The following is a 20,997-nucleotide window of genomic DNA, read 5'->3' as shown; positions in this document are numbered from 1 at the left end:
CACAGGTTTATCAAATCCCCTCAGGATTTCAGGGCTTAATAACCTGTATTTGGATAAGTAGTTAGTTTAGACAGATGGAATTCTTGGCAGTCACTGACATTCCTCTTCTACCTACATGGAAATATTGACTGACTGTCAAATAAGATCTGATTTTGCAAATGTATATATTGCATATTGGAGACTGCATACTTGGAGACTGTACTTTATTTGTAAAATTATTACAGTTAGAGAGCTTTTATTTGGCATTTCATTTGGAATCATTTTGGTTAGCAATATATTTCACATGTCAGCTGATATTACGCTCATCTAAATTCCCTTCATAAATAGAGATTCCATGTTAGTTATTCCACTGATAGCATTGCAAGCATCCTTGATTAGAGTTATACCAGTACTGACTCACAGCATCTACTGTACAAGTGAATTAATTTAAGTCGAATTTCAGATATGGTCTAGTAAAACATAATGGCATCTTTATTTTTTAAAAATCTCTATCATGCATTAAATTTTTAATTCCTGTGGCTATAAATTATGTATCTAAACATACAACTGCACATTGATATACCTGTAGAAGACAGACAATATTGACAAAGGCAGTAATTAACAAGATTAATTTTGTTACCATGATTCACGCAGGGCTCTAAAGTGGCCTAAACCCAGTGTTTTTAGTCTATAGTATAGGTGAACTGTGTTGAAAATTGGCATCTGTCATAAGGACATGCTCAACAAGTCTGAAAGTGATGTTGCAAACTGCTGTTGTCTCTTTCCAGAATGGTTCCCATAAACAGAGTATTCTTAAGTAGGCATCTTTGAGGGTCAGTGCATCCCAGGGGAGTTTTAAAGGGAGATGGGGACCTACGGAGCACATTCACACCAGCTCACGCCTGCTAAACTGCAGAACTGTTACTCTCACATGACAAGTGGTAGATAGGATAGGCATCTCTGCAGATCTCACTCTAACACAACTGTCCCTGAGCATCTGAATTATTTCAGTTGCAGGTGCTGTAAGAGTGCTGTACAGGTCTGTGAGTTTGGGAGGTGGGATGCTGGGGGTTTCTGTCCCCTTATGTGTTACACTTTGTAAACGATTTTATGGCTTTAAAATTACATTAAATCTGCTTTTAAGGCAACCAGCTCTGATTGAAAGCATACAAATCCAGCCCTAGCAATTTTTTTATTGCTTTGAGTTTAAAAATTCCTGTAATACTCTGAATCCTTCATATTAAGATGATTTTTAATGGGACATGTGGATTGAGGAGTCAAAAGGATGATTGGGGCTTGATGTAGCAGCCCCCATACAGGTAACTGGTGCCCCTTGAGATACAGAGAGGTATCATGCCTGGCTTTCAGCTGTTGTTGTGTCTCCTATGCAGTTGACTTATAGTTGATATCATTGCCATAATGAGCTATGCCATGTTGATTTCTCCAATACCTTCGAGCCTCCCAGGTGACAGTAGGTGCTTATGTGTGCAAATCTGGTCTACACTCAATATAGCCATTGGAGACTAGGGAGCAATTTGGATTACTGACTGCGAGGTATCTATTCTAGGGTGAGCTGTATCCTTCTTGAGGCTTTTTTTTGATCAATACTATGTATCCTATAATTATCATGGGAGGATAGGTAACTAGATTGCATATGAACACCTAAATTTAGTGTCTAACCTAGACTCAGTCCCATCCTACATTATACCACAACATGCAATATATTTTTATATATTATTATCTTGGTGACTTGTTTTACTGATCAGCTTGTTATTGTCTGCTGTTTGTGTAATACAGCCATCACAAACTTAAGGTGAGGAGAGATTATGCAATGCAAAAAGATTCTACTGTGTATAATAAAACAAACACATACAAAAAGTTTCTTAAAATATTAGCAACGGCAGTTATTTGTGCTTTATCTGTTGGAAGCTGGTTTTGACTTTTGTTTCAGTTTCCCCTGTTGACTTGACTTTTTAAGTTTGCTTTTGAAAATCCTATGGACTTAGAATTGGGCTGTGAATATACTTCAGGTCTCTCGGCTTTCTTGAAAGCTATAAAAAATTGTGTGTGCAACACGCTGCAGCAGATCTATCATGATTCTAGAAAAACAACTTTGAAATTATAAATGTTAAATGTCAGAATATAGGTCTTCAACTTAAATACTTGTTAAAAGGCTGTGTTTAAAAAATGTGCACAAAACAAAACCTGTGCCCTCTTGGCATTTTATTGCTGAAACTAGGACAGTTCCTCCTTTTCTTGTATGGTCAGTGCTGTGCCTGTCAACTAAAGTGGTTTTGTTTTTTTTTTCATTTACCTTCAGCATATCTTGCAGTCTCACAAGTCCTGATGCATTCCTGCGCACAAGGGCTTATCAAAAAGTGCTTTATCTAAACTGGGTTCTGCTGTTCACGCTTCACCAGTCCTCCTTTTCTGGCTTTCTCCTTCCTTGTCCCAGCCAGGGCAGTCGCCTGTATGTGGTTGGCTTTTCAAACTCCACTGCAGGCACTTAGCAGCAGGATTCACTGCTATTTTAGGGGATCTCAGCTACAAGCCAAGGTACCGGTGTGCTAGGTACTGTATAAAGACAACAAAACCACAGTTCCTCTGCCAAAGAAGTTAATGGGTCGTTAATCACTGGTTTGAATACTGATTTTTAAAACTTAATCCAAAATGCATAATCCAGAGCTAACCAGTGTGCCTCATTAAATGCCCAACCAGGGATCTGAGCATAGTCTTTGGGGAAAATAGTGTCGCTTTTTTGAAAGATGGCAGTTCTGTCTTACCAGTGACTTTTCTACTTGCAGTCTAATAATACCTTAGACCATGTTTGCATTACAAATGTTTACTGATCTTCTTTGCTTCTAAAAAATCATGGAGCTTTTTTCTGTGTGGGTTGCCAGAGGGTTGCAGCAGAAAGTTTGTATTTTCATGTTTGGTTTTCATGTCTTAACTCAATGCTACGCATCTTCAAATTGTGGTAACTTTCTGCTGGTGATCATATCCTTTCCTCTTATCAACTTGCAATTGTATTTGTCATCTTTCTCCCTTGTCTTCATGAGCACCATTTAAAAGGATTATTTTTATTCTCTCAAATTTTAATCATCCTGATTTTTTTTTCAATCAAAATTGGATTCTGCTTTTCAAGCCCTTCTTTTGCATATATTTTTTTACAACAAATTGTTCCTAAGAAGAAACATAGATCCCTAAATTAATGTAAATTGTCAGATTGCAGAACCATTTTTTCCCCAGGTCCAAAATGGCAGAAAACTGTGCAAATTTGCAGCATTAAAAGGATTCCACCCTCTCCTTACCTACAGGGGTACTTTGTGTCACCAGTCTGGCCTAAAGCGCTGTTTGCAGAAGATTTATTGATCCAGATAGTTGCATTAGTTGCCCATGCTTGTAATATTTTTTGCAGTCATGGGAAGAACAGGGAGAGAAACTAGCGGTAACATCTTTAGCTATGCATAGTGATCCAACCCCAATGCCTTGCCATGAACCACATTTGTTTTTAACACAATGAATTTATTATGCAGTATGTGCTCAGATTAGTTATTCTAACTATTTCCTGGGGTATTGTGCCTTGAAATGCGTGTTGGACATGGAGTATTTAAAGTATTTATCTGGTTTCTCTGAAGTCATGTTCAGATAATAAAAATGCAAAATGGAGGGGAAATGCTTGTAAAACTTTATTTTTCCCTGTTAGTAAGGTGATTTTTTAAAAATACAAATTATATAAAATATCTCAAAGGGATTTGCAGATCATTAAGCTCTTAAAAGTAGCATAAAATACTTGAAAATTAATGTGTGCCATATTTTTGTAGAGATTTTATAAAAATTTCTTTGTGTAAAATTTTACAGGGTTGTGTTGTTTTTTTTTTTTTAAATAGTCTGATCTTAAAAGGACTTATGATATTTTAGGTGCCTCAAACTGTTTTCATGTAGCTCATACCTAGCAGGACTATACATAAGTTTTGCTGCTTCCTCTGCCTAAGAAGTTTTCCTTAAAATAAAGCAAAAGAAAATTGTTTTATTAATTTTGGCTTGGATTCCTCCTTAACAGTACTAGAGTAGTATGAGAAGCCAAAATTACTGAAGGCAAAAGCTTGACCAGCAAAAGATTTGCTTGCAAACAGTCATGCATACCAAAGATCATGTTTTCCTAAGGACTGCGTCTAGTTCTGCAGTTGAATTTCTCCTGGAGACAACCTTGTGCATAAAGTGGTGTGAGCAGTATGGGATGGTGTGTGACTGGTAACTAATAGTGATGCCAGTGGTTTTTAAACTGGGACATCTTGGGGAAAAAACTCTTCTCTAGTAACTGGATAATGTTTTTGGTCTTTCAGCCAAGAGCATTCATCTCATTTGCTTTTCTTTGTTTGTTTTAAGAATATGGAATTGCAGGGTTCTGTAAGTACATTTGTTCAAAGAATTGATTCAGATCTTGAGCAGACTTGTATTTCAGGCAGCTGTGGGATTTTCGCAGAGCTTTGTCTGGCAGAGAGCTCCCTGGCCTCTTTTACTCTGCTCAGGGTTACCAACTGCTGCAGAGGGAGGCTGCGAGAGGTGGCCTCTTGCATATAAGATAGATAAATAAAGAAGCATATGAAACACCAGCCTTGAAGAACTGCAAAATCTTACCTGGGAGGCTTAATAATAACTATACTTTTCATCTCCCTGATGTATATGTTCTCTTTTGAAGGCAGAAAGCAGTGAATAAATCAAAACAAATTAGGTAAAGGTTAATACTTATGGTTGCAGACTCTTGCCCTTGTGTTGCTTTTAGATTGTCATACTGTTGTTCTTCTTGGACAATTTATTTGTAATACAGAGTGTAAAATAAAAATGTCCACATATTTTATTATAGCTGGGGTGTACTTTAGATGATGGAAGTCTGTCCCATCCAGGTGTGCACACAATGTGGCTCTCAGGAAGAGAAAGGAGCTTGTAAACCAAGCTGGACCTAGAGCCCTCTCTGCTGGATGGCTGGGAAACAACACTTCAAAGAGGAAAGAATTCTGATGTACAAAAGAAAATCTGAGAAGTTAGTGCAAGAAATCTAGACATAAACACAAAACTTACGTAGTCAAGCTCTTCCTACTATAAGCAGATGAAATAGCATACATTTATTGCATAAAATGGCCTTCTCTTATTAAATCATCAGGCGATATGTTTTAATGATAATTCTTTTCTTTTGAGCATGTATGGTATCTGACGGGAAAAAAGGAACTGACATTCCATCTTAAAAATTTGAAAAATTCATAATATCTGTGCCAAAGAAGAGTATGCAAGTAAAGAATTTTAAAACCATGTATAGCATAGGAGGTGTAGATGGGTGCTGTATTTTTTTAGTAATGCCCAAAAGAAATTAACACATACTGTAGGAGCTGTAGCAATATGTGGAAAATATGCTATTCCAAGACAAAGTACTTTTTTAAATGGCACTTGGCAAGATGTATCAACTTTTCATGTGTCTGTTTTAAAATAAAATATATTTTCCAGTAAGATGGAAAACCTTATCATAGTAATTAAAATCCATATCTTATTCCTAAAGTGAAGGCAAACACAGAATTTCTGAATTTTTTTCTTTCAGAAAATTTGACTAGTAGAAACAGGGGAAAGGAGAGATGCAGAGAATAATTGGATTGCTACTTTATTGCCAGCACTGAGAGATCCACTAAAACTATGCAGCTCCCTAAAGTCCAGCCATTTGGAGCTGATACTGAAGTGTGTGTGCGTGTGAGCACACGTGCACAGCTTTTATGTGTTTTTTTTAAGCCCAAAAAAGTCTACTGGAGATAACAGGGGTCAACTTTGAGTGAACTCATGAGGAGCGTTGACTCTCCCTTCTTCCATGGTCTTTCAAAATGTGATACCAGCTGAAGACACTCATGGCATATCTGGCCACAGAAAATTCATGTAGGGACAAGAAAAAACAGGGTTTGTGTAGGCTTTTGGAAACCTTTGAAATCTTGCGTGCATGGAAAACTATAGCAAAACAGTCACTGACATTTATTAAACTTGGTTTCCTTCCATTTCTCTGTGTGAGAGAAGCATGTTCTGGAAATGTTTGATGTTCTGTAAAGTGTTCATTATGAAGTTTTTCTTTTCCTTTTTTTTGGGTCATCATTTCACTTAAGGGTAGCAACTTGATTAATGACATTTTATGCAGATAGTGTAGTGGGGTTGCCTTAGGGGTTTTTTTCCTACTTTTTTTCAAGCAACAATGACATAACCACATGAAAATTATTTTGATTAAAAAATGGTGTAAGAAGTGTAGAGTAGTAAGAGACAGGAGGATTTTATAGTATATTTTTGTGCTGTAAGAATACGTCCTGTGAGGTAAGTATTTCTGAAAAAATAATGAAGCCTGTCCATGTAATCAAACTAACTGGTATAAATTTATCACGTTGTATCACTCACTAGGTGTTGTGTGAAAGGCAGTAACAGCATTGTGTAAAGGACTGTGAATTTGTTCTCTTGAAAAGGCAGCAGTAGTGCAAATGTACACTGAATGATACCTTTTGTATTTGTGCTCTTGCTTTACCTGTTTTTTCCCATCATTTGTTGACCCAGCTAATTCTAATGGTAGCATGAACAAATAAATTTTAAAAGTATATTTATAGAGGTAGTTGTGAAAGTATCTTAGTATTCATTTTCCACAGGAGAGTAAATGCAGAAACATTACATTGCCACTTTTTCCTCTTTCATATCTCCCAAGGTGTTTTCTCAAATTTTTTTTTCATAAGAAACAAAGTACTTTGTATGTAGTTGTACGATAGGCGTAGAATATTAGGCAACTGTCCAATAGCTTGTTTATATATGTGTATATATACACACACACATATATCTTCTTGGTAGAGTAATAAATGCTATCTAACCTCTAGTACATTAACTTTTGAATATGTTTAAGCTATGTGATAAGCATATTACAAAGATGATAGACATTTTTGGTGTTACCCTAAGAGAGACCTCAAAGACACTTGCAGATCTGCCAGTGCTGATTCTGGAGTGGAAGCAGTGCAGGCATGATGCTAAAGGAGAGCTGTAACATGTCTGTGGAGCCACCAGCCAGTGGCTATAGTGTGAAACAAATGCACAGATTTCATAGATCATATGTGGAAGAAACTCCTCTGACATTCCTTTTTATCCCCTAAAACTCTCAAAGGCCTGATCTCGTCCGTCAGTCCCAACTGGCTGTAGTTACCACAGCAAAGTCAAGTCAGAGTGCTTGATACTAGTGTGCCAAACCCATGGGCATGTTTCTGCTGTAAAGGCATACTCTTTCTTATGATAGCTTGGGTAATTTCTGAAGATGTTTTAGACAGACAGACCTCACTGAAAAGCAGCTATTTGGCAGTCTCTGCCAATCCACAAGCTGGATTTAAGTGTTAAGCATTCTGTGACTGTCCACGTTACATACTAAATACTTTTAAATGTCTTTTCTGGCTCCAATAAGGAAATCCAGTAAGTCTGTACAGATTTTTCTTACTGTAACTGAATGTGAATTTGAAAACCAAAAGAAACGTGAATCCGAGTTAGCATTGAACTCGCTATGGCCATGTTTCTATTGACAGACTTCAGTAGGTGCTGGACCAGGCTCTTTGACTATAAAATGATAGCAATGACTTTATTGTACCACAGAGTTCTGCTAAAAATTCACATGAACATCTGAGATACCCCAGATCTTGAAAAATTTCCAGATATTAAAAGCATAATGTTTACACTGAAAATGAACATTATCCATGCTTTGTGTTTAGAAGATAGCCAAACAAGTGAGTGTGTGAGAATATACTGCTGTTCCCTTCTTCAGCTGTAACTTAATAATTTTGCGGGTAATAGTCTTGCAGCGTCAGAAGACCTTAACTCATTCTGTGCTGGGATGGAGTTATTGTACTGTACAGGCCTGTTCTTTTATGACTCAATAAAAACTTTTTCCAAAATCATTGCATAATTGTAAATTCTGTTTAATATTAAATAGTTTTTCTGATGCTGACTTTACCTGTGCTATATTTTGCTGCAGAATTTTCTTAAAAGGAGTATCTCTCATATATATGCATACATGGTTTTTATTTTTCTTTTTTTCAGGGCATGGCTTTTACCTTGGAGGAGAGGCAACAGTTGAATATTCACGGATTATTGCCACCTTGCTTTCTTGGTCAAGATGCCCAGGTTTATAGTATTCTTAAGAATTTTGAAAGGCTAACATCTGACCTAGACAGGTAAAGTATGGCTATGAAACTTTATCTTAGTTATCAAACCATGAGTCCCTTATTTATTTTTTTATGGTAGTACAGATGAAATTTTGTGGGTTTTTTTCAGGCTTTGGTGGTTGATGATTTTGAATCATTAAGCTAAATATACACTGTTGCTAGACTGCTTTCTTCAAAAAATCAACTCCTAATTTAAATTGTAATACTCCAGTGCTGTTCACATGAACTTATTATTTCAATAGCCAACTGATACAAAGGTCATCAGAAGCAAATGAACTCATGTGAAACTGCGGGTCAGTAATGTGTTTACATGCATATAGATACATATGCATTAAAACAAATATATAAAATTTATAAAATTTTATAAAATTATTATGTAATATAGTTGTGTTTGTGGTTTTTTTTTAAAGGAAAAAGATGGGAAGGGCTTTAAACGTTTATGAATACCCACATGGTTTTTTTTTTTTTTTTTCCCCTAAGTGTTTTATAGGCCCTAGAACAAAACACTATTCATTTTATTTTTTCCCCTGTGCCTTGCTTTTCTCTGTTGTGGGTTGTCTTGATATCTGTATATAATACATGGCTTTTAGATACCTGTCTGTTGGTGGCAAGACTTTTTTATCATTTAAAGTTGCCACAGACTTTGCTTTTTATGGAGGCAGAATAGGATGAGCGCAGCCTTCCTAGTAAGTGAAGAGCTCGTGATTGTGGTATCTTTTCTAGGTTAACTATCCCCCAGTGCTCTCAGGGAGGGCATTGTCAGTGATCACAGAGTAGCAGCTTCCCAGGCTAGAATGTTTTAGTCTTGAGTCCCTGTGTGTAGCAAAGCGTAAGATTTCATGGAGAGCTCTGCTTCAACCACTGATGTTACCATAGGAGAAAACTTTCTCTGTCCTTCTGTCCCCATCTCCTCCTTAACTCTGCCTTGAAGTAGTCCCTTCGTGATACAGCTCGTTGTTTCATACGTTTCAGGACATTTAAGGATTTAAGGCTGTTTCAATTGTTTGTTTCTACTTGAATTGCTGGAATTTCTATTCACCTGTAACTTAAAAGCAGGAAGAAAAAAAGGCCTTTTACCCCATTGTTGTATGTGATTCTTAACTAGCAAAGAAATTTTTCTCCTACTTCAGGTCATAGGAGAAAAGCACTTGTGTTTCTCAAAGCATCAGAGATTGAAAGTTACAGGTCTAGCTATGTGAAATTTAAGACGAGAGCAGCAGTATTTCCAAACCTTAATTCTTCATTTTTTTTTAGCAAAAAATTGTGGATATTTAAATGGCTCTTCACCAAAATGAAAAATTTCTGCAGGAAGGGAAAAAAGAAGTAAACTATCAGTTTTAAATGACAGAGTATTAAAAGTTTGAATGCTATGCCGTTTGAACCACAATAAAACACCATACACTGAAGTTTTGATCGCAATGGGAATAATCAAATAAAAATAACTGTCTCCAAGTATTGTGGGAATACTTTGCAGAAAACTTGCTTTATCATGTGAAAAGAAAGAAAAGAAAAATCTGTCTGTCTTGGGGGTGGGGGAGGAAAGGAACTTTTTTTAGTACACTTAATCCACATATGATAGACATAAATACCACACAAATATAAATAAATATAAATATGTTCACAAACAAATGTAAACAAACCATTTTCCAGAAGCCATTTGCTTCACATATTTTTTTTTTTCAAATCTGTAACTGTTAAGCTTAATGTCTGTATATAATTAATTAAACAAAACCTCAATGTTATTATTTCCCACCTGTAAGTCTTCTTTTGCATTTTCTCTTTTCCAAATAAATAGTTGGGTAAGGAAGAAATTTGTTTCCTGCTCCTGTGACCGGACATTCTTAAAACAGAAGTGCAAACATTACAATATTACATCCATGAGTCTTGAGCATTAAACTGTAGCTTGCCATTTTACACCATAAAGCCAGTTTTTAGTATAATGCCTTTTTTAGTATCAAGGTTATATTGTACCGTGCAGCTTTGCAGTACAAATTTGTTGTTGTTAATAGGGTTTTAGTGACGTGCTTCAGCTGAGAAAACTGGTAGGTCTTTGGTTCATAGAAATAACTTGAAACTATTAAAAGGTAGGCTTTTTTCTCACTAAGGTGATCACTGGTCAAAATACTTCAATTAAGAATGTAGTCATTAACATAAGAAAAAAATTTAAAAGCTATGTTTATTTCCCAGTCTTATTCTGTGGCATGTGACAGTGGTATTTTCTCAACCAGAATTTTTGGTCCAGGTATTTGTATTTTCTCCTTCCCCTTATAGTCTGAATAAACAGTGTGGCTCCATTTATCATGCTGGTTAAGTTGCTCTCTATCCTTGGAGGTATTCAAAACCTGACTGAACGTGGTCCTGGGCAACCTGCTCTAGTAGACTCTGCTTTGGGCAGGGGATTGGGTGAGGTGATCTCCAGAGGTCCCTTCCAACCTCAGCTAGTCTACAATTTCATAACGCAGGTCCATAGCAGTTAAGAAATAAGCTTTCAGGGGTAATCTTGTAAATTTGTGTAAATTAAATCAGGTTGGCCCTTAAGCACTTAAAATTATATAAATCCACATGTCCCCCCAAATGAAATTGTTTATTTAAGAAATCATATTTGTATTCTGTATGAACACTCAGTGGGCCTAAATTGACTATTCATGTCATGCTATGCGTTGATAAAAAATATTTTCCTCCTATATTAGTGGGGCATTATATCACTGTGGTGTTTCTCCAGTTTTTAGCAAAATAAAATCATCTGTGTGTTACATGTGTAGGTTTATATTTAAGACCACTGATTAAGACTCGGTAACATTTGCATGCAGAAGATACTTGCTTTGAAGACTGTCAACGATGACACCTTGGGCTCCTTTGCAGAGATAAAATGCTTGTGTGAACTGAGTGTGCAAAAACTTGTGCATGCAAAATGTGATTTGCAGCTGTGTTTATAAGACAAGTGTCTGACAATTCTATTGGAATGTGTCAATAGAGATCCTGCTCTGGGAACATGTGCATTACATGTGTGTGAGCTCAGTCCTTCAAGGCAATATGCGAACTCTGTACTTGTATCGAATCATTTTAAAGGGAAGAGTGACTATGATCCTGCTGCAGTTACTCCTTGACTACCTTCACTGATGGAGAGTGCCAGAAGACGTTGACTATTTTAACTGGAACTCGAAAGAAAATCTCAAGTACTCCCTGTACATGCAGGTGCTCAAGGACAACCTTGCATAAGAGCATGCAGCTATTGCCTTCTACTGAATGTAAATGTACTAATTCCAGAAAAAACCCCACATTTCTTCCAGTATGCATCTGGCATAGTCTTTGCTCCCATAGGAACAGTGATTGAAAAGAGATAAAGGGAAGCTGTTGTTTTCCTCCTAGAGCTTGGATTTGATAGTGGGTGTATACCTGTGCATTTTATGTCCAAATACGAAAGATTAAGTACAAGTATTTGAATATTGCAGAGGTGGAAGCTGTTAAGTACTTTAGACAGAAGGGTATTGTCTGATGAAACATTAATGCTGTGTATGACAGCATCTTACACTGGCAGGATTGTAGCTTGCCCTGGTTTTGATTGGAAAGAGGGTGTGTATAAATTCATAAAGCTAAGCTGATAGTACCATGGCATGACATGTTTTGGCACAGCTGAAACTCCTTTGCTGACTTGCAGCATGGAACTTGCTGTGCTCTGAAACACCAAGAGTTCATACACAAAATGAATGTGAACAGCAGCAAATGTATTGCCTGGTATGCCTGGCAAAAAGGAAGCCAATAACAGGAAATAATTCTATTCCTCTAACTTAATTTGGAAAAGCTGCGATGGATTCTGCAAGTAATTTAATCTTTTTTTTTCCTCCCCTGTATGTTCTTAATTGTCTGTCATCTTGCTCTGTATTGACACTGAAATCATTGCCCCTGACACAGCCACATCTTCTGTCTGGGCTTTTCTTTCTTCAGAGTCACACTGGTAAAATGTTATATTGGATGTGTGAACATTAGGAGAGGTGCCATCAAATCACTTTTCCTGAGGATGCTGTGTTATTTTGTTTTTTTCTTAAAGTTCTCTGTCTTTAGTAGCTTTTCTATATAGATACTGATGATGCGAGGTAATGGAGCTAAGTATCTTACACAGGTTAAAAACAACAGTGTTTCCTCCCACTTTCCTTTATTTGCTCTTATGTTTTGCAAGATAAGAGCAAACAAACTTTGGGTTTGTTTTTTTTTAACCATTCCATTTTGCCTTGTAAAACGCATGCCGGTGATAGTAGGGCCAGTTATCCTAAGAAATAATCAGTAATTTTCTGGTAGTTATATCAGGGTTTTTTTGGGTTTTGGATGATATTTGGTTTATATCCTTTTGTTGCTACTGTATTTCATTCCCTTCGTAATAGCAGACTAGCCTGAAAAGTTCTTAGGTGAAGTAAAGGCAAGGGGGAAAAGTGACATGCTGAAATTTGAATGCTTGGCAATCCCCTCTGTCTTACTTGCCAGGCCTTGGTTTTCATCCTTTGAAACTCTTCCCTGAAATCTTCGTTCAAGACTCCTTGTCTGAGGACAGATAATATTTTTCTCCCTTTTTATAGCACAAATGATTGTTCTCAGTGTTTTATTGCTTGTTTTCACTATGTTTTCAATTAAATGTGGGCTTCAGTAAAAGATTCCATGAAATACTGCATTTTAAATATACTTTTTTTTTTAAAACACAATGCTGAAAACCACTTCATGCATTTAGTTGTGTAGATTACTTGGATGTTGCTAAAAGATGCATACTTGTTGTCTAATGCATTATAACCAACACCACATTGAGGATGAAGCATTTTTGGTTTTCCCCTTAAGAAAGAATTTTTGAGAAAGTTGATACCTCTAAACAAGTTACTATGCCGAGAAAGAAGAGGTATTTTATACCTGCCACTGAAAAGTAGCCTTCTGATCAAAATTGCACTTCTCCAGAAATATTTTTCACTTTATAATAATATTTCTTATGCTGATTTGGATATGGCCAGGTATGTAATATTTGAAAATAAGATTATAAGTGGTATGCAGTTATTATCTCTGCAATTTCTTTAGCATATCCTGAATATAAAAGTGGCATGATAAGTGCAAATAAGAAAATAAAACCCTAATTTAATGCTATAGGACAGTAAAAGCAAAATGGAGAGTTTTAGCAAATAGTTCTTTCATTTGATGCTCTTGAGGAAGCCTTTTGCTAAACTTTTAATTTCTTTTGTAAAAGATTTCTTTACCCCACTTAAAATCCAGGCTTGATCTGAGTAATAAGAAAGGATGATGAAAAGGTATTTTAAAGTCTTAAGTAGCCACATCTAATTTTAAATGAAAATGATAAAAAGAAAAAAAATGTACTGGCAACTGCTTAGAAACATAGTGATGTGGCTTGCATGACTGCTTGCAGTCTCCGGTATAGAGCAGGCCAGCGTCCGCATGATATTCTCTAACGTCATTTTCAAGATCCTCTGGAAACAAAATGAATGTCTTCAAATGTATTCACAACTATATTGTGAATGAGCTTGTATTTCAAGGTGAATGCTGGGATAATCATCCTCAGGAGAAAGGTTTCAATAAAGAAAATGCTCCAAGAATTCAGGGACATTGAAAGATACGCTATATCATAATGAAATACTAGGAAAATGAAAGGTTAGTAGGGAAATGTAATAGTATGAAAGAAAATTAGTATGTGTGTGTATTTGTAGCTGAGAACTGCAAGTGCAGGATGTAATTTGACCTTGGAGAACATTCAAAACTAATGTGTATGATGGAAGGTGGTTCAGGATGCCTCATGGTGATGGTATTTAGAGTACATCTTCAACTTGTTAGTTTCTAGATCTTTATCTGTTTAAGGTCTAAAGTACCGTCAGTGACACAAGGGGAGGGACACTGTTTTGCCTCACTTCTGTCACCTCATTACAATCACCAGCTGCCAAACTGGCTGCCCTAGCCTTGCTTACAGTGCTTGTTAAAGGTTTGTATACCGGATCGCAGAAGAAATGCTTCCCTGATATACAAGCTAAGCTTGAACGAAACAAATGCAGATTTACTGAACTGTTCTTTGTTAGATACTTACCTGACTATATTTGTGTCTTCCTAAAGTATGAGTTAGATTTTATTGCTGCATGTGATGCATGAGTATGCTGAAGGAAAGTTCATGTGAATAATATCTAAGCACACAAACCTCCAGGCTTTTGCAGTGAATGTGTTGTATGCATTTCCTCAACACTTATGTAATAAAATGATAGGCATATTAAACTTTTTAAGTATAAGTAATTAGTGATCCATTGTAAATAAAAAAAAAACCCTACATAAATTGTATACATAAATTAAGTTAAAGTTTTTATGTAAGCCTATTGGTATAGAAGACTACTTAATTTTTAAAGTAATACTTAACCTTACTAAAACTAGTGAATAGAGAGGCGAGGTTTAGGATTGCCAAATTCCTAAATATTAAGTGTTCCCAAAGTGACCAGAGTCATACCTGTGTGAACTAGTATAACTTGAAGTCACTCACAGACTCATATCGTCTGTCATACTCAGCACTGAGATTTGGCTCCCTGGTTGGGATCTTGGAGCAGTAGTGTATTTATTCAATATTAGAGTGATGGTAGTCAAAAGTAGATCAAGTTAAGCATGAACATTTTTCACTCTTATTCCTCTGATATTTGTTTCTCATTGGTTTTCTTTTTAAATAAATATAAAACTTCTTCAAATACAATAAAAAATTGATTTCCATTAGCAGATAAAACATTGCAGATTTCATTACAAACATAGACTTCAGGGACGAAAGGCCATATGTGTATGCTTTGTTTTTGAAAGCTTTGTCCTACAGTATTCAGGTGAAGTATTTATTTGAAGTATAAGTCTGGATTTAAGAGGAATTTCTATCGAGGCAAGAGCAGAAAAAGCTAACATTTTTAGTTTCGTTTTTTTGGGCAAGAGAGTAAGCTTGTTTAAGTTTTTTTTTAAGTTTTATTTAATGATGGTGTCATTTCAAGTGGAGCAGCTGATATATATGGATTAGGTTCTGACAGACCAAATATTCAATTGCAGCATAGTGTTTTATACCTGAGAGGGATTAGCTTCCCGAGTATGAACAGTTTGTCAACTTTGTCATGGTTTCAGCTTCTCTGTCTCAACCAGTTTGTTGTCCTTTGTGTCTAAACCATTTGTGCTATTAAGACAAGGAGGAATTTAAATACTCTCAACAAGAAAGAGGCTGTTATAGAACAAACATAGCTTTAATTAATTATCTAAAAACCTTTTTAGTGTGTTTAATATGTTCACTTGATGTCTGTGTAATTATATGTAATTCTCCACAGATATATTCTATTAATGAGTCTTCAGGATCGAAATGAAAAGCTTTTCTATAAAGTGCTGACTTCTGACATTGAAAGGTTCATGCCTATTGTTTATACTCCCACCGTGGGACTGGCTTGCCAACAATATGGTTTAGCATTTCGGAGGCCAAGGTATGTAAGTTTATACTTCAAATAAAAGTAATTGTATCTTATTTTCCTCTTGGCAGATTTCTGCAGGGGTTTTCTAACATAGCTGAATGTAAGCCAAAACTGCAATAATTGAGATAATTCAAACTACACTTTTGGTCTACATTAAACAATAATTTGTATTGCATTAAGAGGGCAAACAGTTGTTTAAATTGTATTAAAACATGGGTACATTTTTAATCTCATTAACTGACGTTTTGGAATCCTAGCTGCATGTTACAAGACCAGAGGAGAATGGATCCTTAGTCTTAGATTTGTCTTAGCAACCTGAAGAACATAGACTTTTACTTACATAAATATTTATATTATAGGTATTTTATACATACACATATAAAAATAGTATGTATACAAACTAAGGCTGCATTACATAGGTACCTACAGACATCTTAAAAATAATCAATAATCATCAAAGTGCCTGTCTCACTGTTTACTAATTTGTTGTTTCATAGGCGGGTTACTGGAGTGCTTTTATTCTGTATACAGTATCTATATTTATAGAGTGATGAGGAAGTGGTATGAAAGAAGGACAGATGCTTCTGTTTCACTCCGCCCCTTGAACATCAGCCCACAGAGCTTGAGATTTATGGTGGTTGCTCTTTGAGAACCTTGTGTTATACCAGTGCCTTCAAGTGCAAACTGGAACAACACTTTGGAGCCTTCTGTACAATTTTCTGGCAAAGGAAGAGATAAATGAGCTGTATGTGCATAGCTCTGTTAACAGAAATAGGTTTTTTACAGTCAAGGCATTGATCGAAAATAAGAAGCTTGCAAGATTAAAGGGAACAAATGACTGCTCACAAATTCTTCAGCAGGAGGTATTTGAGGGAGAAGACTTATGGCTTCAAGGTTTTGTTGTTGGTAATGTAAAAATCATTTTGGCCTTGTGATGGACAAAATGAGTCAGGACCAATCTGGCTAGCTGCAGAAAACAAGAATTCCCACTTCTATACACATTAAAAAGTTCAAAAAAACCTCAAGAATGCTTACTTAAACCTGTTTAATGACCTGTGGCTTTTAGGTGCCTCCCCTAGTAAGAGAAGTCATCTCCTTTTTTCCCCTCAGTATTTACCACCATGGTGATTTTATTGGCCTTCCAGGAAGTGCTAAATATGTCTGGAAATTAAGTCTTTGCCTAAGCTGGTCTCATTGCCCCTTGTTTTGATATCCCTTGCTGTATAGGATATTGCACAAGGAGCACCTCTGCCCATGCATGTACTTTTCAGTTTATCCCCAGACCTGTGGAGCATCTGTGGAGAAAAAAACCCTGTTAAATTAGACAACAGTTCAGCTGACTGTCAGTCTGCAACTGGTGAGACACAGCTTGCAACAGCAATTGAAACAACCCACCAGCCCCCTTTTAGAGATTTTCAGACTCCTGAACTCCATTCTTCAGCCTGGTCCTAAGCACACTCAAGACATGGGGAAAAAAACTGATTTGGGAGGGAGGGACAGGGAGAGGAAACATTTCAACTTTTTGTCTTTTTTTTTTTCTTATTTGGTGGAATTTTTATCTGGAGAGGACTTGGAAAGATGCCTTAAATCTTTCTCCTCTAGATATTATGACTAAAATCCTAGTTCACGTCGCTCTGTCACTAATAAATGTATGGATCTGTATAATTAACTTGAAACAAATTACACTATAGACGTGCAGTTAGCACAGATATACTGGGAAACCAGAACTTCCGAGTTCTCCGCTATGCAACTAAGCCACTCTTTAGCCTCTCCTGTAATGAAAACTGAGTAGACTTTAAAACGTTATGTATTTGTTTGAATCATTAATGTATGTCATCACAAGCTTACATTTTATCTTCCTTTTAGTTTCAAATAGGATATAAAAATCTTTCAAAAGCAGGGCATAATAGCAGTAGTACGTACATTGTGCAGGCTTTGGAATAGCAAGCTGAACTTTCTCAACTTAGCAAATGAAGCTGAACTTTCTCAACTCAGCAAATGACTGCAGTAAAAACTACCAGTGCATATAAATAACATTGTACTAACTTTCTATGTTCCTCATGGATTTTCCTCTGTTCTACTTTAAAAAGCTTGTTATTCTGGCACATGGATAATGAACTTCCATTCTGATTATCTGTTTAGCTATTCTGAACAGTGACAGCGATGATCCACGTGCTCATTGAGCATCCTCATATTTGTATGTTCTTAAAAGTATGATTTTATTTACCAATATTGGAATGAAGTGTGATTTTTTTTTTTTTTTTCTTCTAAGGAAAAAAGCGTTCATTTCCTTATTGAAAATGAACAAATTCAAGATGGATTATACTACTAAGATAATTTCTTGCCCTTATCATTTAACTTAAAAAATACACAGCTTTATAGGATATTCCATAATTTGGTATTTCACACTGTGTTTTTCACTGCAGTTGAGCTGCTAATGAATCAATGAATGATGTTTTAAACAATATTAAATCATGTTTTAACTGATGTGTCTTTTGGTATTCAGTTGTTGTATTCTCGAGCTACTGAAGTCAGCCCTGGCTATATTCATCTGTCTGCTGCTTCCCCAACTACGTGTGTGCTTTATATACGTGACTGACTGTCTGGGGAGACGTATAGATATTTATGAAAGTCTGGTTTATTTCTAGTCCTGCGGAATTGCCTCACTACTTTCAAATAAGTGTTTTAATGACTCATTTAAGTAAAGATGGCTGAAAAAATGTACAATTTTCTTCTGCCTAATAAGGATGTCATAATTTTTTTTTTTTTCCTTAAGAACAAAATATCATCTGCCAAGCCGGATGTTTACTCTTCCCTGTAAAATTCCTAACTGTTATGTTCATGTTATCTCACTACCTGCTCTCATCTTCCCACACCACCCAGCTGGTGCCAGTGTTTGTTAGAGGTCTCGGAGGAAAGGACTGTAAAGAGTTTCCCCTTTGACAGACTCTTTGCTGCTTAAGAAATACCTAAACTTTGTGATCTTCCACTGTGCTCTGTTACAGAAATCTGTTTTTTTTCCTAAGAAAAACCTTTTCTAAATTATTCCAAAATGAACTGTGCAAAGCAATCAATTTCATTTGGTTTGAAATTATATTCTAGGCTGTGACTCATTTAGTATTAAGTGTTATATACCAGCACCCTCCGTGAGTTGAACTTACAGGGAAGAAAAAATAAACATTTAATTTAACATACAGAAGGTGAAAAGGAATAAAAGATATAAAATTTAGTCCAGTCTATACGCTCTCATGTTTTTTATTAGTTGATTTTTTTCAGTTGTTGCAACTCAGGAAAAAGGTATGATCTTACCATACCTTAAAAAAAAAAAAAAAAAAAGTCTTATCTGTAAGAACTGTGTGTATCTGTTTTATGCTGACTCATATCTAAATGCTGTCTTTACTGATAAATGAATATTTTTCTTTCAGAATGTTTTTTATTTCAGAGTATTTTTATTACTATCTCTACCCACAGCTCAGAAAATGATATTTCGTAGTTAAACAAAGATCCTATTAGAAACAGGATGATGTTTCTAATATGTTTATGTAGGAAAATAAATTAAAAATTACCCAATTGCTGCAGATCATATTTATCATACTGGAAGTTGCAAGGCAATGTGTTATTATTCAGTTTAATCTGTAAGGTTTTTTCTATATTCAGTTAGATTTCTTTATGTTGTGAAGTGAGTTTGAAGCCCCTGGCTCACAAGTTATGTCTTCAGGCAAGGAATAATGAAAATTAATTTAGAGTTAAAAAATAGGTGTCTCATGGGATCATTAAATGAGATCATCTTCTGTGACTCCCTTACATGTTTTTAAAAGACTATATGGGCTCACATGATGTGCTTACAGTTATAGAAGGACACTGTGGCTCAGGCAAGATGTTTTTCATCCCGAAGCAGTATTTTGCAATTATAGAATAAACATTCATGGCTGACCAGCTGACTGTCTGATTAAGCAACATTTCTCAAGAGAACCAGCTGCAAAATAACTTGACTCACTGGTTTGAAGCTTGTCTGAATAATTTACATTTGTTTGTAAAATTAAAACTCCAAATTGCATTACTATGAATATTCAGCTTAAAATCTGCCTGTTTAATGAATAAGAGCATTATTCTAGAAATAAACAGTACACATCCGATAGCAGATCTGTAACATGCACCTACCTACACCACATAGTAACAGAAACATAATTTAGAAGACCAGTCTCTCTGGTCTTCCTCACCACCATTGAGGAGGATGAGGGAAGAGGCAGGCCCCTCCAGGGGGTAGGTCAGAGAAGGAATTTGGACCTGTACAGATAAAAGCTTTAAAGGCTTATGCTGGGAATGTGATGGAGTTGTGGTTTTATTGCAGTGATCACGCTATCATTAAGAGCGTGATCTCAGAATCTCTACGAGGTCATTTTTTGGTGCAGAGTTTCTATCCATCAGTTAAAAGTAAATTCCTAAAGTAAAAAATTCTTCAGTTGCACAAAGTGTGTACATACATATGACAAGTTTTGCTGACTTAGCAAGAAACAATCTATTTCTGTAAATGGATTTCTAAGATATAACAGTTCTTTCAGTTGCTTTATTCATCCAAAAAGAAAAATATGGGAAAGTTCAATGGAAATTTCCTCTAAGAATCCAAAATCAACTTTTTACATCATATAGAGAACACCCAGGAGTTTAAAGTTCTTGTGTAAACTCAGCATTCAGAGATGGGAGGAAAAATTGCCAAGTATTGCTATGCTGAAGACTTTCAATGTTGTTAAAATGTTAGGTGACTGTTTATGTATTTCCATTCCTAGAAGGAAAAGCCATTTCAAACAGAATATGAACAAAGCAAGCCCTGGTAACTATTGCAGCCACACAGGCATGGCAAAGTTTCTCTGAAATAACTTCCCGATGCAGTCACACGCTGTCAAGCTGACTAGGAACCATCTTTAAAGCACCTCTATTGAAACTGATGCTGCATATTGAAGATACAGATGCAGTCTCTTAAAAGGCAAAGTATGTCAGCCTCAGCTTTGAAGTGATTTTTCTTTTCTTTTTTTTTTTTTTTTTAACATATAGAAGCAGATCTTGTTCAGCAAAGTGTTCTCACAGAAGTTTTCTTCTGTAATAATTCTTTCAACTGTTTTTCTTGTTTTCCTTCCTCACAAATGACTAGACATAGCATATCTAGAGGTCTCTTATTCACCCCAAGTCTAGGCAAGATTACATTTTGAATTGACTTCTAGTAAGTATTTTAAAAATGTATTTGGTTTAGCTCTTTTAATATTTTTAGAGAGCATTTGGAATGTTATTAACAGTCTTTAGTACCAACTTTTCAGAAGGCAATTTATCATGCTAAATACTCAGTTTGCAAGTAC

At 35.9% G+C, this 20,997-nt stretch overlaps 1 protein-coding gene across 1 annotated transcript in view; it reads left to right on the top strand.

Annotated features, from left to right (window-relative positions):
• Positions 1 to 20,997, top strand: part of ME1 (malic enzyme 1) — a 189,156-nt gene that overhangs the window by 41,875 nt on the left and 126,284 nt on the right. Inside the window, exons 2-3 of the mRNA XM_072855379.1 lie at positions 8,068 to 8,201; positions 15,509 to 15,658. Coding sequence (XP_072711480.1) covers positions 8,068 to 8,201; positions 15,509 to 15,658 — 284 coding nt within the window. The remainder of the gene's footprint in view (positions 1 to 8,067; positions 8,202 to 15,508; positions 15,659 to 20,997) is intronic.

The sequence above is a fragment of the Ciconia boyciana genome, chromosome 3 (assembly GCF_034638445.1).
Source record: "Ciconia boyciana chromosome 3, ASM3463844v1, whole genome shotgun sequence".
Classification (NCBI taxonomy): Eukaryota; Metazoa; Chordata; class Aves; order Ciconiiformes; family Ciconiidae; genus Ciconia; species Ciconia boyciana.
This window is presented reverse-complemented; position numbering and strand designations above follow the sequence as displayed.